The following is a 25895-nucleotide window of genomic DNA, read 5'->3' as shown; positions in this document are numbered from 1 at the left end:
ATTCCTTTGAACCACTACTCTGACCTTTCTTACTACTCATTTGTGTTTCTTAAAGGACAGTGTCCAGGAACTTTTCTGCTGTTTGCACTTTACTTTGCCTGTAAAAGTCTTCTTGAAAGCTGGCTGAGCTGCTTTCCCCTCCTCCGGGTTCTCTCTTGTTTGGCGGAATCATTTCTCCCATCTTCATCAGATGAGGGAGGGAGTGTGTGTGTCGGGGGATGGGGGTGGGGATGCCGGTTGATTTCCCATCTGCAGGGAATGTGGGACCAGTTTCTTTTCATTCAATGTCACTGACCTATAAGTGTCTGATGTCAGAATTACAATCTAAGCTTGACTTGGGAAATTATCCCATAGATTAGTACAGTATACAGTGAAACAGATCTTGGGTCGAAATACCATCTTACTGTCCAAATACCATCATACTGTCTTTTATTTATTTATTTTTTAACATCTTTATTGGCGTATAATTGCTTTACAATCATCATACTGTCTTTTAAATGAAATTCTTTTTGTTGGGGTTTTACTCAAACTAATACGTATTTGGTTACTCTTATTAACAATAGGGTGTACTCAGGAGAAAAGATAAATTTATATATTGTCCATTTAAATCCTGTGGAAAAACACTCTTTCTTTTTGACAAAGGGTAGATAGCTATCAGGCCTGTCCTCAGAAGGACACAACATCTAGCCAGTTAATATTTCCAAGCTATCTTCTCTGAGAGGAAAATACAATGTAATTGTTAAATTTAAGGTAATTTTTAAAAAATAAGTGAATAAGTTTTAAAAGTAAGAGAAAACGTAAACAGCTGAAACCTAAACCTAAATTTTCTGCCTATTGGCCCAAGCACTCGTGTTATTTTAGGTGTGAAACAGCTCAAACGAAAGTTTGCCCATAAATCTCTACGATATTTTATTGGTACTGCTTTATAATAGAGATCAAAGATTGGGATTGGAAGCCCGTCTTAATGTGGAGTCCAAAGAGTTTTAAGATGTTCCTTTATGACCCCAGCATGTTGTCAGAGTGTTGATGTTTTGTTAATGTCAAACTGTGTAGCAAAGAGTTGATCAAATTTGGAATTCATGGAAGGGTTGATATGAAAAAGAAAACTCTTTAAACAGAGATGTTGGCTGGCAAATGGATTATCTCCTTCCTTTAAGTTGTTTCAGCATGTGAGTGGGGAGCTAGCTGAGTGTACCTTATTGTTAAAACCTCAAAGTCCTCAGAGACCAGGAGCAAAACTCCCCAAGGTCTCCAGCTCTGGCAGCCAGTGGGCACCGAGGGTGTGAGGGAGGTTTGGGAGCCAGCAAAGACCTGGGCAGAAAGGGGCAGGAGGGGCCCCTGCAGCCCCTCCTGGCACTAGAGAACCCCCAGTGGGTTGTTGACGTCTGGCCGCCTTGAGCTGTTACAGCCCCCATGTCGTTGCTATTCCCTCCTGTTCCTTTTCGCCTAGATAATTGATCTCTCCCCCTCTGTGGCCCTTTCCGCTGGTCACAGGGCTGTCCTGGCTAACCTGTTGCTGAACTTGGCCAGCTCGCCTGCTGTGGCTTTAGCAGATGTTTCTGCTCTCTGAGGCTAACATAAGATTTTAGTCCTGTTGGTACCCCCACCCAGCTGCCTTGGGCAATTTACCTAAATGATCAGTTTCTCTCAGTTCTCCTAAGTCCGAATCCAGAATGCTTAGAAAGGCAGTGTCCTATCATCAGTGTCCTTTTTTTCCATGACAGCTTTTAAGCTCTGTCCTCACCCAACTTTGATTCTGGCCCTGAGACACACATAGAAGACTTAGCCCCTTTCCTTTTCTGCCACTAAAGTGCCACCAGTCTTCACCCAGTTAGCATTTATTGAGTACCAGCTGTGTGCCAGGTGCCTGGTCTACAAAGATGAGACAGGTGCTGACCTTGCCCTGGAGAAGTCAGGGGAGGCGGGCATGTAACAATTACTACACACTGGCCTACTTGTAGTTACAGAAGTGCTCCGAGGTGAGGACGTATCACAGAGGAGAGAGAAGTTGTACCTGCCTGGGTTGGTGGTGGAAGAGGATCTTCTGCAAGAGTCAGGAAGCCTTCACAAAGCAATTGATTTTTGAGCAGTGTTTCAAATTTTGAGTAGAAAATTTCTAGGTAGACAAAAGTAGGTGGAGAGGGCATTCCAGGCAGAGGCTAGAAAAAGTATGGAACGTCCAAGGAACAGTATGTAGTATGGAATTGCTGGGGTCTGAGCTGCAGGGGGAGACAAGAGATGAAGTTGCAAAGAGAGGCCTGGGGCAGCAGGCTAAGGAGCTTGGTTTTCATCTTGAGGTCAAGTAGAGAAGTGACATCACATTCTTTGACTAAGATAGAAAATCACCTTAGCAACTGTGTGGTTGAAGAATAGTGAGGCCAGAGGTAGGAAAATTGTTATCAGTATCAGGGCCCTTTCCCTCAGTCATGGCCCCTTGAGGCTGTGAGTGACCACCCCAAAACAGATACGGACCTTTGCTCACAGAATCTTAGGAGAGTAGACCAATATGGTGGTGTCCAGCTGGAGACCCCAGGAGAACTAGAGTAATAGATGTCTTCAGCCTGGGGCCAGAATGGACATCCTGAACAAGGAGCGTTCACATTTGCCCCCAGATTGCATCCCCTCCCGATCATATCACGTGACAAAGAACTGGGCTAGGCACCTGGGAGCCCTTAGCTTCCCACTGGCATCTCTGTTGTCTCCTTGGAGATGGGGTCTGCAGGCCCTCTGCCGACTTCCTCTTGAGACCCCTTGGCCTTACTGAAGACGTTTGGGCCTTTCCTCATTAACAGGACATGCAAAAAATCAAATTACTGAATTCAGCTCATCAAATATTGGGGAAGATAAAGGCAACGTGTCCTAATATAAATGGGATTGCAGATTGTCATCGAGTGGAGTTTAGTAAGAAGATGCGAAAGTCTGCAGAATAATAAGGAAATCTTAACCAGAATAATTTCAACTCTAGAACTGTGCTGCTGGTTTAGGAGACTTAGGATGTATCGCAAGAGAGACGAAGATGTCCACACTTGAAAAGTGGAAGAGGGAGAGGAAAAGACTCATTTGAGAGATTTAGAATGCAGAACCTACAGGACTGGGGAGCTGATGGGGTGCAGCAGGGAGGGGAGTCATCCTCCTCCACACGGTCCGGTGATTTTCTCCATCACGGCTCAGCCATGACTTGCAAAAGCAGGAAAGGCAGATTGTAAGAGCGATGGTGGAGTATGCAGAGCTGGAAAGTGAGGGAGTTTGAGAACTTGGAAGGAACTCTCCACGTGGTCCACACTGAGTAGTGAAGCTGAGTGCGGGCCAGAAAAGCCATGACTGGGGAGAGCTATCGGGGGCTTGGGGTGCGCGTAAGCATTCGCACGACACCGGTGATGGCCAGTAGTTTCTCAACTGCCGGAGAGACCCTGCTGCTCTTTCCCAGTTACACATTGTGTTCTGCACTTAGGACCCTGCCTCGGAGTCTCTCCAGGTACCGTGGCAGATCTCACATAGCCGATGAAGGCGCGGGGCCACTATGCTGTTGTCTAGGTGGGTCTCCCTGAAATAACAGAGCTCGTATTTGAGGAAGCAGCTGATGGAGAGTGGCTGTCTGTCCCTCCAGTCCCCCTCCCACGGGGATCCCTGCCGTGCTGTGGACTGGACTTGACACAAGTGCCATGTGTCATGGGGCACAGTCCCAGTGACACTGGCGGAAATCAGGCCCAATTCATGAGAGGCCCTGACATGCCAAACCACAAATGTAGTTGTAACATCTTCACTCCTTTTCTTTTGAGAAATAACAGTCTATTTACAAAACTATGTGGATATAAAGATAAAGACTGTTTTCTCGGAATTCCGTCTGAATCCTGCCCCAAGATCTAGTGAAAGATTATTAAAAGGAATGCCCTTTAAAAGTTAGGCATAATTATACTACCCCAAAAGTTTTAACGTTTAGCTTTTTCATGAGCACTTGGGTTCTTTGGCATCTGACCATTGCAGTGTGAATATTAAAATGTTTCCTTCTGTGTAAGACACAGGGTATCAAGCAATGTTTATAACCTGGGCAACAGCTGAGTGTACCAGTGGTTTTAGGAGAGAATAGCCAAAAACGTTTATCTTGTACTTAAAATACTAGCTGCCTGTGAAATTCTTATGTAAAGATGTTTAAATAGGAGTCTACCATGTATCAATATTTCATAGAATATTTTATGTGATGGAATAAACAGTAAACATAGAAAAAATAGGTGATTTGTATTCTGGGTGAAAGTCAGCCATTCATTTGTAAACCAGAAGTGCCTGCTGTGTGTCAAGTGGTGGATAGAGAGAAACAGTCCTCATTCCTGAAGATACCATGGTCTAGTGGAGAAGAGAGGCACATAAAGAAGCAGTTAGGGTGAGTGTAAGAGCTGTAGAAGCTCTTACATGAGAGAGCAGGGAGGATGCAGTGAGTGACTGTTTAGGACTGCCTCAAGCCCTTTTTGAGAGAGCAGGGGCCCTGGGGAGGAAGTATACAAAACGCAGGGAGTGCTCCAGCCAGGGGAATCCGGGTAAGTGTTTCAGAGATGCTGATGAGCTGAATCTTAAACGATGTACAAAGCTGGCAAAACATCCAGAAAGGTGCTCCAGGAAGAGAGAACAACATGTGCGTGAACTGGAGCAGCAAGCAGGCCTGGGTGGCTCTGGTTACTGCATGGGAGGGGGCCCCAAGGCAAAGGCTGAAGGAAAGTCTGAGCCAGGGGACCAAAGGACCTGGCAGACCATGGCGTGGCCAGTGAGCTGACTTTTATTGAGCATCTTCAATATTGTTTTACTAATAAGAGAACCAAGACTCAGAGAATTATACTAGGTTCCCCAAGTTGCACAGGAAATGGTGAGCCCAGGATTAGACCCCCCAAGCCTGCCTGGCTTCAAAGCCTTTGCTGTTTTTCCTGAGATGTGCTGCTCATGAGTCTGGGTCTCACCCTTTTGGTTCATGGTCTTTAGACTTTTCTTTTTTCTTTTTCTTTTTTAGTGGTAAAGGCCTTTTCTGCAAATAAAATCTTAACCCCAAACTCCAATATGTAAAAATAGATCAGGTTGTATTTCATTAACATAAAGGTCTTCCATATTTAAATGTATAACAGTTATGAGATCAGGTAATGAGAACAGGGACTTTCTTTTTAATAAGCTCTTTTATTTTAAAATAAATTTTAATTTACAGAAAACTTGCAAAGATAGTACAGAGAGGTCCCATATACCACACACCCAGCTCTCCCCCTTGCTAGCATCTTGCATTACCATGGTACATTTGTCATAACTAAGAAGTTGACATTGGAACATTGCTATTAACCAAATCCATACTTTATTTGGATTTCACCAGTTTTTCCACCAATTATCTTTCTGTTCCAGGGTTGAGTCCAGGGTACCACGTTGCATTTAGTTGCAACGACTTTCTTTGCACAAACACTAAAACATGAAGTCAGGAAATACGTTACATTCTCAGATGTTCAGCTTTATGATTGAAAATAAGATACTGCCTTGAACCCTTAGAAGAAATACTATCTGTAAAAAAAAGGTACTAACCCCTGGACTACGGGCATGCAAGGCAAGAGCAACCTGCTACCGAAATGCAGTTGGTATAATTATGCAATGCAGCCCAGAGAAGAATCCAACAATGCACACCCCACAAACTCAGTTTATTCTGTCTTATTCAGCTTGGGCTGTCATACAATATACCATAGACTGGGCAGTTTAAATAACAGACATTGTTTTTTTTCACAGTTCTGGAGGCTAGAAGTCCCAGATGAAGGTGCCGGCCAATTCAGTTCCTAGTCAGGACTCTCTTCCTGGCATGTAGAGGGCTGTGTCCTCACGTGACCTTTTTCCTGTGTGTGTGCAGGGCAGGAAGGGGGGAGTTATCTCTCTATTTATCAGATCAGGGCCACACCCTTATGACCTCATTTAACCTTAATTACCACCAAAAGACCCCACCTCCAAATACAGTCACACTGAGGGTTAGGGCTTCAATGTAGGAATTCGGGGGGTGGGGGAGGGACAGAGTTCAGTCCATAGCCTAGTCCAAAGGCTGAAATAATGTGAAATCTTTACAGTTCAATCATGGTATTAACATTTTCTCGGGCTTCCCTGGTGGCACAGTGGTTGAGAGTCCGCCTGCCGATGCAGGGGACACGTGTTCGTGCCCCAGTGCAGGAAGATCCCACATGCCACGGAGTGGCTGGGCCCGTGAGCCATGGCCGCTGAGCCTGTGCGTCCAGAGCCTGTGCTCTGCAACGGGAGAGGCCACAACAGTGAGAGGCCCGCGTACCGCAAAAAAAAAAAAAAAAATTTTCTCCATTTCGTACAGTATGTTTATGCAGGTAAATATGTATTACTTTGTAAGACACTTGATACATGCAAGAGAATGTTAAATATTTAGATCCCATTTGAATACTCATTAAATAAGTTAACAGAGAATATAGTGTCACCTGAACAAACGATGCAAAAGCAATGGCAAGAAAAATTTTTCAAAAGTAGTTGCCTTATAAAAGCTGTTACCAGAAGTCTTCAGGTAGTCATTAGGTTTTACATACAAAAGATACAGCATCCTTCAGAATAATGCCAAGTAATGCCATATAATTATTAGCTGTTTGTTACTGGTGTGGACTGTGAGTTCTAGAATTTACTTTTCCATACCAAAGGTTATTTACTGTGCTGAAACAGAATACAAGTCCAGATGCCTCACACGGAGTAGGACATCACTGGGGTTTGTTTTGTTTTTGCTGATAAAGAAACTTAACTAGCTAACTTTACCTCAGCTAGTGCATAGTTGCTGCTCTGTTACTTCAAAATTACTTAGCAGAGTGTTAGAAAGTTGCTTGACACTGCAGATCCAGGAGGTCCACAGTAAGTGCGTTGGATAAATGTCTGTTAATGCTGCCGTTTTTAGTTTGGGAGGTGGGAGTGAATGATGATGCCATTAATCAAGAAAAACATGGAAGAAGGAATAGATTTAAAGGTAGGAGGGAGGGAGCCTGAAGTAGCTTCAGGACATCCAGGTAGATTTACTCATTTTGTCTTTGGAATTTTAGAGTAAACAAATAACATTCCAGGATAGCTATAAGTCATGATTTGAAAATAAGTTGAAGAGGATTTCCTTTTTTTTTTTTAATTTAAGAGAGTATACCATTGAATCAGTTTATAATGGAATAGAAAATCAATAAAAGGAAGAAATAACTTGGGCTTAAAAAACTGCAAAATGAGTGACTAGTTGGCCACAGTGTTCATCTAGGGAATCTGGATTTGTGAATCTTTCAGTGATTATTTTTTCTTCCAGTTTTATTGAGATATTGATATAATTGAAATATCGAACTAAGTAAGTTCAAGGTGTACAGCATAATGATTTGACTTACATATATCATGAAATGATTATCACAGTACGTTTAGTGAGCATCCATCATCTCATACAGGTACAGCATTAAAGAAATAGAAAAAATATTTCCTTCCTGTGACGAGAACTCTTAGGATTTACTCTCTTAACAGCTTTCATAGATAACGCAGTGTTCATTGTATTTATCACGTTGCACATTACATCCCTAGTATTTATTTATCTTATAACTGGAAATTTGTACCTTTTCACTACCTTCGGCAATTCCCCTCCCCCCCCAATCAGTGATGTTTTATCGGAGTATTCTGTTAACATTGCAACATGCGATTTGGTCAATTGTGGTATTTTCAATTACTGAAGGATTGATTCAGCAATTTCAGTCTGACGAAACCATGTCACAAGTTTACACTCAGCCCTTGGGTTCTTTTATTTTCCCCAGCTTTATTGAGGAATCATTGGCAAATATAATTGTGTAATTTTAGAGTGTATGATGTGATGATTTGATATACATGTACATTGTGAAATGATTGCCATGATCAAGATAATTAACACGTCCATCACCTCACATAGTTAACTCTTTATTGTGTCTGTGGTTAGAATGCTTGAGGTTTACCTCAGCAAATTTCAAGTATACAATACCCTGTTATTAACTACAGTCCCATGCTGTACCTTAGATCCTCAGACATTATTCATCTTATAAATGAAAGTATGTAAAAGTATTTGACCTCCACCTTCCCATTTCTCCCTCTCCCCAGCCCCTGGCAACTACCGTTCTACTCTCTGTTTCTATGAAATCGGCTTTCTTTTTAATAAAAGATTGCACACATAAGTGATACATACAGCATTTGTGTTTCTCTGTCAGGCTTGTTTCACTTAGCATAATGCCCTCCAGGTTCATCCATGTTGTCACAAATGGCAGGATTTCCTTCTTTTTATGGCTGAATAATATTTCAGTGTGTGTGTGTATCACATTTTCTTTATCCATTCGACTGTCAACAGACACTTAGGCTGTTTCCATGTCTTGGCTCTTGCGAATAATACTGCAGTGAACACGGGAGCGCAGATATCTCCTCAAAGTACCAATCCCATTTCATTTGGATATGCACCAGTACTGTTTTCCATAATGGCTGTACCAATTTACATTCCCCCCAATAATGTACAAGGGTTCCCTTTTCTGCACATCCTCACTAATGTTTATCTCTTATCTTTTTGATAATAGCCATCCTAACAGATGAGAGGTGATATAGAAATTAAGAAAGCAGTCACACTCACAAAAGCATCAAAACAATAAAATACTTGGGAATTTAACCAAGGAGGTAAAATACCTATACATTGAAAACTTTAAGACATTGATGAGAAAATTGATGAAGACACAAATAAGTAGGAAGATACCCTGTGTTATTGGGTTGGAAGAATTAATATCATTTAATCGCCCATACTACCCAAAGTGATCTATAGATTCAGTGTAATCCCTATAAAAATTCCAATAGCATTTTTCACAAAAATAGAAAAAACTCTCCTAAAATTCATATGGAATTCACAAAAGAACCTCAATAGCCAAAGCAATCTTGAGAAAGAAGAACAAAACTGGAGGCATCAACACTTCCGATTTCAAACTCGATTACAAAGCTGTAATAATCAACACAGTATAGTATTAGCATAAAAACAGACACATAGACTAATGGAACAGAATAGACAGCCCAGAAGTAAACCCATGTATGTATGGCCAACTAATCTTTGACAAGGTGCCAAGATGGGGAAAGAATTGTCTCTTCAATAAATGGTGTTGGGGCTTCCCTGGTGGCGCAGTGGTTGAGAGTCCATCCGCCTGCCGACGCAAGGGACACGGGTTCGTGCCCCGGTCCGGGAAGATCCCACATGCCGCGGAGCGGCTGGGCCCATGAGCCATGGCCGCTGAGCCTGCACGTCCGGAGCCTGTGCTCCGCAACGGCAGAGGCCACAGCAGTGAGAGGCCCGTGTACTGCAAAATAAATAAATAAATAAATAGTGTTGAGAAAACTGGATAGCCACGTGCAAAAGGATGAAACTGGACCCCTTACTTACAACATGCACAGAAATTTACTCAAAATGAGTTAAAGACTTAAATGTAAGACATTGGGTTCTTAAGTGTGCAGTTACCTGGGATAGTTATATCCATAAGTACAAGTCATTCTTGAGTCTAGAGCTTTAGATTTAGTGCATAGTTGTTTTTATAGTTTTTTTTGTTTTAGTGTTTAGTTATTTTTCATTTGCTCTCATGTATTTTTCCCTCCATTACCAGTTCTTCTCACCTTTCGCATTCACATTCCCATGTGACCCTAAAGGCTTATGGAAGGTTATCAGATAGTGTGGGCTTTCTGCTGTATCTTCAGGGAAAAGAGTTTCCTCCATGTTCAGCTCACTCTGGAAGCTCAAGCTCTTCACCAAAACTCTGCCCCCTGGGCTGCTTCTGAGCCTGTGGTTAGCTCCTGCAGATTGGAAAAAGCTGCTCATGGCCTGTTCTCTGTTTGCAGGTTGTCCCCATGCTTCCCAGGCTGCTGTGTGAGGAACTGTGCAGCCTCAACCCCATGACCGACAAGCTCACCTTCTCCGTGATCTGGACGCTAACTCCGAAGGGCAAGGTAACAACTTACATGCGTGTCCATTCCATTCAGTGAGTCCCTGTTCGGCAACACTGTGCTTCTGGTGCTGGGCTGGAGCCCCATGGTGGTAGGATGAGGGCAGTGTAGGGGCAGTGCCAGAGAGGAGAACATAGGGGAAGAGCTCTCAGTCCATTTAGAAGGCTGAGCCGCAGCAGTTTTCAGTGTATCATGTGAAGGAAGAAGGAGTGTAAGCAGAGTCACGTGGGGGAGGTCTCTTGCAGGAGAGGGTGTACATGAAGGTTCGTGTGGCTGGTATTGGCTGTGTGGATGGGCCTGGGCTGTGGTTAGGAGAGCAGGCCATTGTGTGAAGGAGGACATTTGGGGAAAGGGTGGTGAGTTTGAATAAGTGAGGTGGACTCAAACCATGGGGACCCACAAATGCCAGTTGCAAATAAATTGTAGGTGTTAGGTTTCCTCTGAAGTGTCATGAGAAAGGTGACATTTTAGAAAGATTAGTGCTGCGTCCCTGTGCTGGTTGAAGATGAATGAAATTTGCACAAGGTAGTGCTGTAATCAAGGCACAAAGTGGTGAAACCATGGACTGATAAGAGAGAGGAGAATAATGTCAGCGGCCATTCCCTACATACAGGGAATAAATGAGACAGATAAATGAAAGATGACTCCAGAAAAAACTAGTCCCCTCCTGCAAAACAGAAGCAACTCTAAACTTCTGAAAATAGGGTAATGATTGGGTAAGCCATGGTAGCGACTCAGTGGAATGTTGTACAATTACTAAAGTTGTTACAAAGACTGTGTAAGAACATGGGAAAAGTTTATGCTGTAATATTAAGTGGAAGTTAAAAAAAAAGATATTTAATTATGAAGAGGTTCCAAATAAAGATGGAGGATCAAATACCCACATTTACTTTCATTCCCTCCCAAAACCTCACTAAAACAACAGTGAAGAGATTTTTTTTTTAAAAGACATAAACCCACAAGGACAAAGAGAATGGGAGAGGAGACAACAGCAACAAAAATTTGGAAGCTGAGAAGCAGATGGATGAGTGGTAACTGACTTAGCAGTCCTGAGAAAGCCGAGTCCTGAGCCAACGCCCGAGAAAGCCAAGAAACAACCCAGTTTACACAGCAGAATCCTAAAGAAGTTCAGAAATGGACAGCAGCAGGTAACTCTGTAAAGTGGGGGAAGAGGTGGGGGAAGAAGAGACTAACTGTATTGGTTGAAAATTTATTTAAAAGATTGCCCCTTCCGTAACGTAGTAGAAGACCAGCAATTTATCCTTGGGACAGGATAAAGGAAAGGCCATCTGAACTAGGGGACGCCAAACACAGTTGTGGTAGTGGCCCCTTTGGAGAGGTTGAGTGAATGCTGCTGGCACGTTGAATACTGGCCGAACATTAAGAGTCCCAGCTTTCTTTTCCCAGCCAACCTCACAATTCTAGTAGCCAAGCCTATACCCTTGAGTCCAAAGATAGGAAAATCTTTCTCCTGAGGAATCTGAGCGGTAAAGAAGATTTAAAGCTAATAACCTCAAGGATTTCCCAACCAACAGCTCAGCTGTATTTCCCTACAATAAAGCTTGCAGACAATGAGCTCCACCCACTCAAGCAGAGATTTTTAGGATTTCACTAAAAATCAGTCTTTTAACATTTCACTCTCCTATATAAAGAGACAACCAAGAGGAAAGCCTCGAGCGTGAAATAGCAAAACCAAACAGGAAAGCAACTAGAACAAAACAAGGAGAAGAAACTATTTTTTTATATCCTCAAAGAATTTCTTTTTTAAAGAAAGTATCTGTATTACAAGATCTAGGCACTTTCAAAAAGAAACATTCGGAAGGGGGGAAAAGGAGCTCTTTTTTAATTAAATTAAATTAACAGCATGAAATTTAAAACATGATAGAAGAAATAAAGAAGACTCAAGGTTCAGATTGGAAGATAAAGTTGAAGAATTGTCCCAGAATATGATAGAAAAGACAAGAAAAGTAGAGGACCAGTCCAAGACATCCATCTGTTCAATGAACATTCCAGAAATAGGGAACAGAGAAAAAGAGGGAGAAGAAATGATGAACAGAATTATTCAGAGAAATGCCCCATTACTGCAGGATGTGACTTTCCAGGCAGAAAGAGCCCGCTGCCCAGCACAGTGATGGAGACGCACCATCTCCAAGCCACATTGTCATAAAATTTCAGAACACCGAGGACAAAGAAAAGATCCTATAGGCTTCTAAGAAGGAAAAAAAGAGTCACATACAGGAGATCCAAATTCAAAATAACTTAAGACTTTTCTGTTATAACCCTAGAGACTAGATGACAGTGAAGCAAAGCTCTCTAATTTCTGAAAGACTGTGACTTCCATGCTAAAATGCTGTACCCAGCTAAGCCATCAATAAAATGTGAGAGCAGGAAAGGACGTTTTCAGACACGCAAGGTCTGAAAAAAAAGGTACATCTCATATACCCTTTCTCAGGAAGCTACCAGAAGATGTACTTCACCAAAAAGAGTAAATCAGGAAGGAGGAAGACGTGGGATTCAGGAAACAAATCAACTAGTATAGTAAAGAAGTGAAAGAATCACCTAGATTGAAGTCACCAAACTTTTCCTGTAAAGGACCAGTTAGTAAATATTTTTGGTTTTATACGCCATTTGGTCTATTACAGCTACTCAGCTCCGCCATTGTAGCACGAAAGAAGACAATACATAAATAATGAGAATGCTGCATCCCACTAAAACTTTACTTAAAAACAAGTGGCAGGCTGGATTTGGCCCACAGACCATAATTTGTTGACACGTGACCTAGACGATGGTGAAGAAAGTTCCCAGGGTATCAGCTCTACGCAGATGCAGAAGACGGGGTTTCAGATTGGAGCAGGTCAGAAGGTGACCATCTCTGCAAGCCAGGAAGAGAGCACTCACCAGATATTGAGTTGGCTGGCATCTTGATCTTGGACTTCTCGGCCTCCAGAACTGTGAGAAATAAATTGTTTAAGCCGCCCAGTCTGCGGTATTTTGTTATGGCAGCCCTAGCAGACTAATACAATATCAACTGAACTTTTTTACTGGATTACATTAAAATCTATTGGTCTGTTTCACACTTTGAATGGACCTTTTACCCATGCATGATTTTTTATCACGTATTTAGAAATTTAAGTCATTCAGAAAATATTGGCTTATTAGTCTGATTTTCTTAATGTGGACACATTTCATTATATGATATTAAAAAATCATATTTATTAATATCACTACAGACCCTAGACAAGTCTTTTAAGTATTAGAAAACGTGTATCATGTGTCAGATACAAGGTTTTCAAAATTCTGATTTTTGTAAAAGCTTGAATTTTATCATTGGCAATAAATAATGTTAGTTGTTTTTCTTGAAGCGCCAGATAACCGTCGTGTGTCACTTGTTCCTCCCAGTAACAATGATGTTCCATACAAAAGGCGGTCAGTTCAGCTCACAACTCAAAGTTAAGTGCTTTTCCTCAAGACAACCACTGTACTTTGACATGCTGCACAAGTGAAAAAGACAAGTACTCAAGGGTTGAGCCATAATAAAAGTATTAACTTTTACCGCTTCATCAAGAACATTCTTAAGTGAACTAGGTTTTCTCTTTCCTGCGAGTGTGAGCTGGTGACGAGACCCTGACCACTGCCACCACTTGTTGCCATTGCCTGATTCATGCCAAGGCATTAACAGTTTTCCCCACCAGTGCTTCTGTACCATCCGTATAAATGTCAACACATGGAAAAGGGCAAATAATGCCTACTAGTATTATTACGAAAATAGTTTTGACCTCACGGATCCCTGAATGGATCCCCACGAGTCCACAGACCATACTTCGAGAACCACTGCTTCAGACAATTGATGGAAAACTTGAGGTGGATTAATGTACAGAGTATCCAGAAAAACCAACCAAATTAAAACAAGACAGTTGTTAGTTTCAGTGAAAATAAAAAGTTATGAGGAAAGAAAAGTAATGCTTAGTATTTACATAGTTGTAATAGTTAAATCTCATAGTTATGATGTAACTTTATTGGGAGGATTGAGGGCCTGGAATGGTTATCTGGGTTTGGTTGGGGGAAGGGAGTGTATGTGGAAAGAAAAGTAAATTCTCTTCTTCTATAGTGAAAAGTTTGTGAATAATGCCTAAAACTGAAAAATCAAGTAGTAATCAAGCAGATTATATACAAGTATGAAAAGTAAATAACAGGGCTTCCCTGGTGGTGCAGTGGTTAAGAATCCACCTGCCAATGCAGGGGACATGGGTTCGAGCCCTGGTCCGGGAAGACCCCACATACCACGGAGCAGCTAAGCCTCTGCGCCACAACTACTGAGCCTGCACTCTAGAGCCCGCGAGCCACAGCTACTGAGCCCGCATGCCACAGCTGCCGAAGGCCGCGAGCCTAGAGCCCATGCTTCACAGCAAGAGAAGCCACCGCGGTGAGAAGCGCACCGCAGCGAGGAGTAGCCCCCACTTGCCACAACTAGAGAAAGCCCATGCACCGCAATGAAGACCCAACGCAGCCAAAACTAAAAACATAAATTAAATAAATAAAAATTTTTAAAAAAGAAAGTAAATAACAAAATAATCTGCTGAGAGGTGAAAGTGGCTACCCTTGGGGAGGGGCAGAGGAGAGAGAGGGACAGAGGGCTGCTGTTCTTCATAATGAGCCTTTAAAACTACTTCACTGTTTGAACTATCGATACTTCAGTTTTTAAATTTTTAGTTTGAAAAATTTCAAACATACATGAAAGTAAAGAAAATAACACAGTAAATCCACCATCCCTATCTCCTAGATTTAACTACTGTCAACATTTATTCTTTGCTAAAGTATTTTAAAGCAAACCACAGACATCATGTCATTTCACTCTTACATATTTTGATATGTGGCTCTAAAAATTTTGGACGTTTTCTTACATAACCACAATGCCATCAGACACCTAACAATAGTAATGCCCTGGTGTCACGTAAAACCCAGTCCATAATTAAATTTCCCAGATTGTCTCCAATCGATTTGTCCAAAGTGGAATCAAAACAAGTTACCAACATTACATTTGGTTTTTGTGACTCCTAAATATCTGATAGTAAGTTCCTTTTTAAGAGTCAAGAAGCAGGGCTTCCCTGGTGGCGCAGTGGTTGAGAGTCCGCCTGCCGATGCAGGGGACACGGGTTCGTGCCCCGGTCCGGGAAGATCGCACATGCCATGGAGCGGCTGGGCCCGTGAGCCATGGCCGCTGAGCCTGCGCGTCTGGAGCCTATGCTCCGCAACGGGAGAGGCCACAACAGTGAGAGGCCCGCATACCTCACAAAAAAAAAAAAAAAGAGTCAAGAAGCAAACACTACCTGAAATACAAAGAAGGAATTGTGAGGACAGTATGCCAGCAGTCATATTTTGGTGGGGGTGGGAACATGCATGGGGGAAAAAAACGAATGGAAAAAGACCAGAAGGAAATAAAATAGAATGCCCGTAGTGGTTGTGTTTGGGTAGTAAGAGTACGGGTAATTTTTTCTACTTTTTTGTATTTTCTGGTGTTTTTTGAAAACATGGATTACTTTCATATTTTTATAAATGCTTAGTTTTGCAAAAGTTTAACTAAATAGAAAATAAAAGCCCATAGAAGAAAACTAACTTGAGTCAACAGGAAAGAACTCTGAATCTGAATTAAGCCTGCCAGGGCCAGACCCAAGGAATAAAAAGCTGCCTGATCTAATGAGCTTCCAAACTACGAGGGTCATAAAAGAAGCACTCAGAAGAGGCAGACTCCGAAAACTCAGCTGGTCTCTGGAGGGCTTCTTTTGGAGGCAGTGTCTAGCGACCAAGCCTTCTGGCACCAGGGGGCTGGAGAGCAGGTGTGGAGAAGGCACAGGGTCCAGGAGGGGATGCTGGGCCTCTATCAAAGCAAGCCAAACAGGCGGTGTGAGCATTTAGACTTCAGACAGTTGTGGAGCAAGACCCGCTAACCACACTCCTTGTACTGTGGTCATTCAGACGTCCTACCCAGAGCAAGAGGCCACACGGTGGGTGGACCTGGGTGGTTAGTCCTGGGTGTAGTGACACATAAGTATCTCTTACTCACAGTCAAGATGCATGAAATGAGAGTTCGGATTCCAGACTCATGTCCAAGGGCTGGTGCTTGTTCAGGGGGCCAGAGAAGGCAGTAAGGAGGGAGGTGGCCCTGCATCAAGAACCCAGTAAACAAGGAGGAGGGCAGCCAAAGCCTGAGGCTGGCTTTGTATGTAGTGGTGGCTTCTCGTGATACAAGGTCTTGGACTTAGAAGGAGCCAGAGAAGGGCCAGCAGCATTGAGCCACTACTACTGCAGCATGGCTGCCAGTCTCACCTGGACTTGAAGTGGAGAAAATTTTTGGTTTTTTTTCCTTTGTCTGCTGGAATGTCTTACTTTCTGGAGCAGGCATGGTCAGCTATAGAAAGCCTATTCCAACTTTTTTTTAAACACCCAGTAGATTTTTTTTAAGTATGCACTAGGAAGCCTTGGTCATATATACTTTCATTAAGCCAGTGCCCAGGTTTTTAGAACAGTAAACTCTGAAAGATCCATTTTGGGCATATTTCTCACATATTGGTGGTGAGAGCATTGTTCTCTGATCTAGATAATTGTGATTATATATTTTCGTAAGAGAAAACAAATCCAACTAAATCTGGTGCTTTGTAAGATCCAAGTCTGGTACCATGAAATCCACTTTGACCATGTCAGGCCAGTGACTCATTATTCCTGATCATCTCCAGCACATGTGTCTCAGTTGGCAAGGCACTAAGGCCCTGCAAAACAGAGACCACATCCACGTGCTCCACTCATCGGAGGCATCTTAATTTGAAGTCCCCTTTGGAAACAACACCAATCTTACACTTTAAAGAAGGTCTCAAACAATGAATCTGACTTGATAACTAAGTCCTTAAGTCTTAGAACCATAAAATCTCAGGGTCAAAGGTCAGAATCATAAAGGAAGAGTCTCATAATTACAGTAGCAATCCACAGCTTGTGTCTCCCACAGCGTACCTGCCCTGTGCTGTCTGGCTCAGTTAGAATGCAGGAGTGTATTCCAGAGGTGCCCGTTTCAGCCTCAGTCAGTGGCAAACTCCTTTCAGCCATTTACACACCCCAAGAGCCATGGGGTCATTATGACTCTGGTCTTTCTCTCACCCCTCACGTCCAGGCCAGCAGTAAGTCACCTCAGCTTTGCCTCCAGTATCTCCAGAATCTGCCCCCTTCACTGACACCTGCATCCAGGCTGCCATCCCCCACCCGACTGCAGGGGCCTCCTGACTGTTCTCTGAGCTTCTGCTGCTGCCCCGCTTCATCGTCTCCCTACACAGCAGTGAGAGTGATTCTTCTAAATCAGAAATTAGGTCTCGTCTCTTTCTCCTTTTTAATAGCTTGTCAGTCTCTCATTCAGAATAAAATCTAAGAAATCTTTAAAGTGGGATTTCTTTTCCTGTTCTTTTCTCGCTGTCTTCTCTGCTAGAAATGCATGGATTACAGAGAGTTCCTGGGACTAGGGTCTCTTCTCATTTCCTGGAGCATCTTTACTCACATGGGAAAAGCAGCTTTTACTACGTGGCTGAGCTCTCCACTATGTAGCAGCTCCGAAGCCCAGCTTCCACGACCTGACCTCAGAGGAGGTCAGACTTCCCTAACTGCCATCCTAGAAAACCCTGCAAGTCTCTGCCCATTCCTTGTAGCTCAGGAAAAGTCTTTCTAGTCCCTGCCTAACACCCCATTTTGAACATTGGACATTGTAGGAGAACTGTGGTATGTGCCAGTTCAGACTGTCTTTCTTCAGCTGGATCTTCAGTGCTGCTTAGGAATCCTTTTATTTATTGCTAATGCAGTTGTTTCAAACCTTTATTCTTGCTTCCAGCTTCCAACTTTGCCCTCCGGTCCTCTTTCCCTCAAGACCCGCCATTCCCCCAGGTAACTTTCAGTTTTCCTTCTTGGAAAGCAGAGAGACCAGCCAGCTGGGTCTGCTACAGTCCCCCCTTCAGAGACTCATCGTTTCCCCTGTCTCGATGCAGTAAAACACACTCCTGTTGCAACCTGAGGTCACGCCCTATGTTCTCCAGGTCTTTTAATGGCATCGGCATCCTCTGAACCACCCAGACTCTCAGTCTCTAGCCTGCCACATCCCAGCAGTTTTAAGTGACAGCAGCTCTACCTTTGCAGAGTGTCTCTCATCAATCCTCTCTTCACTGTTAGCACAGTCGCTGTCCCCACCCAAGTACTTGACATCCTCCCCTGGATGGGAGAGACTGACTGTTCATGGCCTCTTAATTCTGTATCCCCAGTGGTGGTAGGTGACTTTCCAGAAGCTGAATCTGGTCCTATTCCTCAATATCCTCTTACAGCATGACAGTGGGACAGTGGGTTATGATTGTCTACAAAAGTCTAATCTCCAGAGGGTGGCAAGCAAAGACCTCCACCAACCCCTCCCCCATTGCATGACCATCTGCCACGCATCCTTCAGCCCCCTCAGCCTCTGCTGTCACCACTGTAGGGTTCGTTTGGCCTAATACGGAATTGCTCCACTTCTGAGACTTCACATATGCTTTTCCCACTTCCTTGGAGTGTCCTTCCCTGCATCCCTACTAATATGAATCCTACTTATCCTTGAGACTCGGCTAAAATGCCACTTCTTCTATGAAACTGTTATTGGTCCTCATTCATTCACTTAGTAAATATTCATTGAATGTTTGCTCTGTTCAGACACTATACAAGGCATTGAAGATACAGGAATTAAATATGCACTAAAATAGAAACAGTAGTTAATTCCTAATGGTGGACTTTATAGATTTTTTTCTTCTCCTTTTCCCACCTATATCTTTTTAAAGTTTTCTGCAATGAATGGATATTGTCACTGTAGTAAAAGTAAGAATTATTTTGAGATTTTTTTTCTGATTTTGTTTGTTTGTTTTAATAAACAGGAGAGAGATATTGGAGTGTTTTTGTAGGCTGCATGGGAAGGCGGATAGGAGATGTTGAAGATGAGGAAGGAAGGAACAGATTTTTGGAACCAGGTCACGAAAGAAGTGGGAAGTTGAGGACCCAAACCCCAGGTGGGAGATTAGCTCTCACCAGGAGGATGAGGACCACAGACTCTCCCAGCCTGGAGAGAGTACAGCATGGGGTCCCTGCTGAAATCTGGGAAGGGGGCAGGGTGGCCTTTCTTAGAAAATGCTCAGATGGGAGGAACCCTGCCCTTCCTGTCAGAACCCATCTTCCCATCTCCCACGCCTACAGCACCTGTTGTCTGCACCTCAGCACCATATGTGCACAGATCTGTCGTCCTACTGGACCTTAACATCCTTGTAGCAGAGCCCATTTTTAATTTTTTAAAAAAATTTTTAGAAAGTTTTGGTTGCATTGGGTCTTCATTGCTCTGCGTGGGCTTCCTCTAGTTGCGGCGAGCAGGGGCCACTCTTCTTTGCGGTGCACGGGCTTCTCATTGCGGTGGCTTCTCTTGTTGCGGAGCATGGGCTCTGGGCGCGCAGGCTTCAGGAGTTGCGGCACACAGGCTCAGTAGTTGTGGCACGTGGGCCCTAGAGCACACAGGCTTCAGTAGTGGCACGTGGGCTCAGTAGTTATGGCTCACGGGGTTTTGGGGGGAAGGCTTAGTAGTTGTGGCACACGGGCTTAGTTGCTCCACGGCATGTGGGATCTTCCCAGACCAGGGCTCGAACCCATGTCCCCTGCATTGGCAGGTGGGTTCTTAACCACTGCACCACCAGGAAAGCCCGCATTATTAATTTTTTTAATCTCCTCCCTCCCCTCCCCCACAGCACAGTGTCATTTACCCCTAAAATGCTCAAAAATGACTTCATAAAATGAATCGCACATCCGTTTTCACAGTTCTGTTTGTTTAGCCTGCTGTATTACCATGGTGTTCCCTTGGTAAGGCGTTTTTATCGCCAGCAGCCATCTCAGCACCCCTGAGCTATATCCTGGGATCGAGGAAGGCCTCGCACAGCTTCCGCCAGGAAAGGCACGCTGCCTGCTTCTGCGTGATGGGCCATCCACAGAATGTCTCCCCCTCTGCCTTCCCTGCTCACCCTGCCGCTGCCACACCAGCTGCCACCTATGGAAATGCTATGAAACTTGAAAAATCAAACGGTGTGCTCTTCCCGGGTCATCTTGCTGTCTGCAGCAAACCCACAGAGCTGAGGTGCATGTGTAGGACGTGTGACTGGGGGCTGCAGCTCATGGTAAAGAAACAGAGTGCTGGGCTTTGTGTTTCATCCTCATACATTGCAGCGGTAATCTTCCCCGGGCAGCTCCCGGTGAGAGACAATAGCTTCAAAGGCTGACTCCGAAAATAATAGAAAAGTTCCCAGAATATTCATCTTTAGTCCTTAGCGGGGCAGAATTGTTTTATTTCAGGCCTGTAGAGGCAGCCTGGGACCATAGGAGCCTTTCGAAGAACTCCCCTTTGTACTTTGTGTCCTGGTTTGCTAGTGAAGGTACGGGGCAATTAGTGGCTTATGTAAGGTCACTTCAAGGTAACAGCAGACTAAATCCTGAGCACAGATTTTGCTGTGAATCCTTGAGATTAAAATAAGAATATTTTCAAGAAATACAAAACAAAACAAGACACTTATCGTTTTTAAGACTGCCGTGCAAAGAGCAAAAAATTATGTTTAACCACCTTTTCTCCTGCATTTTGATGTTACTAATCGTGGATTTGACTTAGCTGTAAGGACTTGGGCTCTGAGGTTAATAAACAACATAACACGTCGCTGTGCTGCATGTCTTTAAAAGAAGGATGGGGGCTTCCCTGGTGGCGCAGTGGTTGAGAGTCCGCCTGCCGATGCAGGGGACGCGGGTTCGTGCCCCGGTCCGGGAAGATCCCACATGCCGCGGAGCGGCTGGGCCCGTGAGCCATGGCCACTGAGCCTGCGCATCCGGAGCCTGTGCTCCGCAACGGGAGAGGCCACAGCAGTGAGAGGCCCGCGTACCGCAAAAAAAAAAGAAGGATGGACCTCTTTTTTTGAGAGATGGCTTAGGTTGGTCCTTTTGAAAGGCTGGAGCTGAATTAACCTCACAGGCTTTAGAAGTCTGTGATTTTGTGTTTCCTGGGTCAGTCTGAACGCAATCCTGAGAAGCTTCCTCCATTGCTCTCCTACGCTTTCCTCCCTTTCCTCCCTCTCCTCCACCTCCAGCTTCCTTCCCACAGCCCTTAGGCCTCCCAGCCAGTCCACCACCCTTAAAGCTTCCTCCCACCCCTCCCCACCGGCTCGCTCGCAACTGTCTGCAGTAAAGGGAACACCGTTCAAAGACCGCTCAGGCGTGGACCCTCATCCTCTGTCACAGGAAAGGAATTCTTGTCTCCTAACCACTTCCCGGCCTTCAGGCTTTTCTGCCATTTCCTAGGTTTGCAAGGCAGACACTTGAGGAAGTCTCCTTGTTTCCTTCTTGTTAGGCTTAGAAGTGTAGACAGCTACCTCCAGGGCAAGATGGTGTAGGGGAGCAAATTTGCCACTCCAAAATGTCTCTTAGACATGCAGATTATTTTGAGCTGAAAACAATCAAGACCCAAAAGGCTCAGGAAGAAACTTTCACTTTACCCTAACTGTCTAAAGAACGTAGGTAGAGGACCTATTTCCCGAAGGGAAGGAGTTGTCACCATAGATGACTAACTATAGGATGAATTTGGTATGGTAGACAGGGAGGAACCTCACAAAATCTGTTTTGTTAAAATTCTCCTCTGTGTCCCATTGTCTCTGCCAGGCCCGGCAAACATTTGTTTACCAAACATTTGCTTTTCCATCTTCATGTGAATTTCCTTCCTCTGCTTCTAAATCCTAAACTACCCCCAACATCCTCTTTTGTCTTTAGTTGAAGGTGGTATTTAAGGTGAGGTTTCAGCCATTTTAGTGGGTTACTCAGCTTTCTTGAGTCTCTTCCACGTATACCATGTTATTAAACTTTTGTTTGATTTTCTCCTATTAATCTGTCTCATGACAGTGTAATTCTTGGACCAGCCAGAAGAACCTAGAAGGGTAGAGGAAAATTTCCTCCTCTCTGACAATAGGAATGGGCTGGATTATAGTGTGAGGGACAACAGACTAGGCTGGTGGCAAGTCATCTGAAACAGTAGAAGAGAACACAGTTGACTCTATACAAATAAATCCTCCAGAAAATTCTAGCACATAAATAACCTGCCTTATAACTAAAACTGGCAAACACATGGCCCTCTGCTGCCCATGCTCCCTCCTCAGCTCCCCTTGGCATTGGTCACTAGTCGGCCTGTTACCTGAAAACTGGGTTCGCCTGTTGGTGGGTGTTGAGCCAAAAGACACAACCAAGCCAAAGAGCAAGAGAAGGAAGGATTTATTACTGGCAGCAAGTTAGGAGAACACCAAGGATCTTTCCCAAAGCAGTGTCCCACCGAGGAGCAAAATTGGGGAAGTTTTAAGCTAAGGATGCATGCATACTCCTGAAAAGGCTTCAGCAAAGGAGGGTGGAGGGTTCAGCATAGAATTGGGGCAGAGGTTGACGGAGTCCAGGTTGTAGTTGATTGAAATCACGAGGATCAGAAAAAGTCAACGTCATCATTCGTAGGTTCCAGTTAATCTGAAAGATGAGCACTCAAGGGGGGTTTGAATTTTGCAAAACAGCTCAGAAACGTGCTTGAGGCTAATCTTTACCGTTGAAACAGAACTAGGAGTCTTTATAACTGACATATTATCTCCGATGTGGTTAAGTTAGCCTGGTAACAGCGGTTTCTTTTTACCTTCTTTCATTCCCTTAAATTCGGCGACTGAGACCTATTCTTCTGCAAGGGCAAGCATTGTGGCCAGGCTCAGATCACAGAATGACTGAGGCCTTAGATGGTTTCTCTTATTTAAGAGAGTTCCGTCTGGTTCTCTTACTCCGGGGACCCGCTATCCTATCTGCTTACACAGCCCCCCGCCTCGAGATAGTTCACTCTTCTCTCTTGAGGGGTACAGGGCTGAGGGTAGGCGTCGTAGTCTCCCTGGTTAGAGGAGTGAAACTCTCTCGTTGCTAGAGCTAGAGAAGTTTTGGGGTCCGCCGGAGTAGTGTCTGCACCTCTCACTTGCATAGCATTATTCTAGCAGGTGTCGGAGAAGTACAGCAGGAGAGACAGTTAACAGCAATTTTGCGCCATCATGAGCAGAGACTTGATCCAAGAGCCCCCTGAACCAAACCATTTTCCCTAAACTGGGAAGAGGATCATTCAGAGAAGAGATTTAATTTTTTTTCATATGCGTCATGAGGTGAGTCACATTCGAAGACTCATCAGGTATAAAAGCCAGCGTTCAGCATGTCTTACAGCATAAGTTCCTCCTTGAGCAGCTGTTAAAACATCAAGGGCCCCGCAGTTCTGTAGGACCTCAGAGTGATATTTGTCATAAGTAGTTATGCTCTGTGACAGTTTCACTGGAGAATTTCCTTTAGTTTTGTTGCATATGAGCTAGTTAAGCTAGTTAAGAGTCTTTGATAAGGCTGCTGGGAATCTAAGAGTGTTCAGTTTTTAGAGGAATCAGGTAGAGAGAAAAAAATGTCTCAGTCCTACCCACAAAGGTATAATTTACCAAGTTGTTGTAGGTTATAATTAGCTTAAGGGGAAAGGTTTCCTTGTATCTGGAAAACACAGATTAAAAGCCAGCACTATTTCTTCGGGAAAGATCCCCAGTGTTCTCCTTCCTTTTGCTGCAAGTAATAAATCCTTCCTTCCCCCACTCTTTGGCTTGGTTGTGTCTTTTGGCTTGACACCCACCAAGAGGCGAACCCAGTATTCGGGTAACAGGCCCAGTCCGGCCACAGTAGGCGAGGACACAGCTAGGTCTAAATGAAGCGTGTTGCTGGCAGTGCTTCCGTCTTGTTACTTACTCTTTGATCCTACCACGGTCCTCCCTGTTCTTCTTTAAGAAGTGACCTGTGCTTCGCTCTTTCACCGTAGGCCTGGTGCAAGGAGCAGGCCCAGCAGAGGAGACCCCTGCTCGCTCCTCACCGCCGCTGCCTCTGCTCCCTGCATGACGTCACCAGCACCCTCTCATCACAGACATGTTGCCATCAGCCTCTCCGAGCTGTCTCCGAGCCCTGCCTCTTTCTGCCCAGTTTCTTTTCGGACACATTCCTCTTGGTACCTTTGCCTTTTTTCACCACTGGACCTCCCCACCCTGGGGTGGTTGCCTCGTGTCCACAGCTAAGAAGCGGCAGAAATCCGTGCGCCCCGACCCTGGCCAACTCAGCAGCCTGGTTTTGTTCCAGACAGGAAAATGTTTCTTTCTTCCTATTACGTTTTCCGTTTGTTTGTTTATGTGTGTGTTTTTATTGAATTATAGTTGATTTATAATGTTGTGTTAGTTTCTGGTGTACAGCAAAGTGGTTCAGCTGTATATATGTATATGTGTGTATATATATATAGCTGAAAAACAATATATATATATTCTTTTTCATCACAGGTTATTATAGGATATTGAAGATAGTTCCCTGTGCTATTCACTAGGACTTGTTATTTATCTGTTTTATGTACAGTAGTGTGTATCTGCTAATCCCAAACTCCTAATTTTTTTTTTTTTTGCGGCACGCGGGCCTCTCACTGTTGTGGCCTCTCCCGTTGCGGAGCACAGGCTCTGGACGCGCAGGCTCAGCGGCCATGGCTCACGGGCCCAGCCGCTCCGCGGCATGTGGGATCTTCCCGGACCGGGGCACGAACCCGCGTCCCCTGCATCGGCAGGCGGACTCTCAACCACTGCACCACCAGGGAAGCCCCCAAACTTCTAATTTATCCCTCCCCCCTTTCCCCTTTGGTAACCACAAGTTTGTTTTCGATGTCTGTGAATCTGTTTCTGTTTTGTAAATAAGTTCATTTTCCTCATATGTTTTTTTGAACCAAATATTTTACGTACAGAAGCCCAGAGATGTTACAGAAGTGATTTTGCATCTAATTACTTAAAATTACAAATTAACCCGATTAGCATTTTTTCGAACCAAATATTTCTTAATGAGACACTGACATATTTTTTAGAAGATAAATTTCTAAATACATTTGAATGGAAATTAACTGTTTTCAAAGGATATGGTTTTCTCACAACTTTGTATCTATAAAATATAGAAAGTTGATATTATTTTGTTTACTTCACTATCTATTTCGTGACCTTCGGCTGAAATATAATAAAAATAACACTAGATTTTGAGTCTGAGCTGATCCTGGCTGTCACTTAGGAGTTTGTATGACTTTTCGCAAATCCCCAACCTTTTCTCTCAGCGTAAAATGGGCTGAATAACGCACTCCTCCAAGATGTGTTGGAGAGATTTTAAAGGGTCGTAGGTATGAGAGTTCTGCCACCGAGCAGGGCCAGGTGCTTTGCAGTGTTGAGCCACTTCCTGTCCTACCTGCTACCGGAAAGTAGATCTTGAGGTAGACAGTATTTGCTCGTTTCTAACCAGGTATTTTTCCAGCCAGAGGCCTTCCGTTGGTATTGACAACATATTTAATCTGACGTTCCACGTAAGAGCGTCCTAGAGTATATGCAGGAAACTTGCCGCCTGCAGAAAGGGAGTGACCCAAATCCTGTGATTAAATGAAGGGAAGAGGAAGGACATGATTCTTCTTTGAAGGGTTCTGTTTATGAAGCTTCTCATGGCTTTTTTACTTTTTCCATGAAAAACTCTTTGTCCTTTTGTCTTCTGCCACTGGCCCTGGTTACGAACGGGGCGTTGATGTGAATCTAGTTTCCAAATTGGAAATTAATGAGGTGTTCCATCCAGAGAGGCCTTCCTCCTGTACTGTAAGGCACGCTGCCCCCGGAAACCAACACCGCCCCCCGCCTGGCCCCGTTTGGGTCTCAGCTTTCCTGTTGCCCTTCTCTGGGTAAGGCTGCGATGGGCATCCTTGCTGCCTCCCCACAGTGTGGTTTCTTGGCCTAAGAATTGTTTTAGTCCGTGTGTCAGGTATGATTCCC

At 44.0% G+C, this 25895-nt stretch overlaps 1 protein-coding gene across 6 annotated transcripts in view; it reads left to right on the top strand.

Annotated features, from left to right (window-relative positions):
* The window catches only part of DIS3L2 (DIS3 like 3'-5' exoribonuclease 2), a 376911-nt gene that overhangs the window by 269688 nt on the left and 81328 nt on the right, over positions 1–25895 (top strand). For all 6 annotated transcript variants that reach the window (XR_004350756.1, XR_004350757.1, XM_032637768.1 and 3 more), the window contains one exon: positions 9862–9969. Coding sequence is in view for 4 of the 6 variants with exons in the window: in XM_032637768.1 (XP_032493659.1) it covers positions 9862–9969 (108 nt within the window). In the remaining 2 variants the exon portion in view is untranslated. The remainder of the gene's footprint in view (positions 1–9861; positions 9970–25895) is intronic.

Source organism: Phocoena sinus, chromosome 7 (assembly GCF_008692025.1).
Source record: "Phocoena sinus isolate mPhoSin1 chromosome 7, mPhoSin1.pri, whole genome shotgun sequence".
NCBI classification, from domain to species: Eukaryota; Metazoa; Chordata; class Mammalia; order Artiodactyla; family Phocoenidae; genus Phocoena; species Phocoena sinus.
Note: the sequence above shows the minus strand (reverse complement) of the source record. Positions and strands in the feature narration are given on the sequence as shown.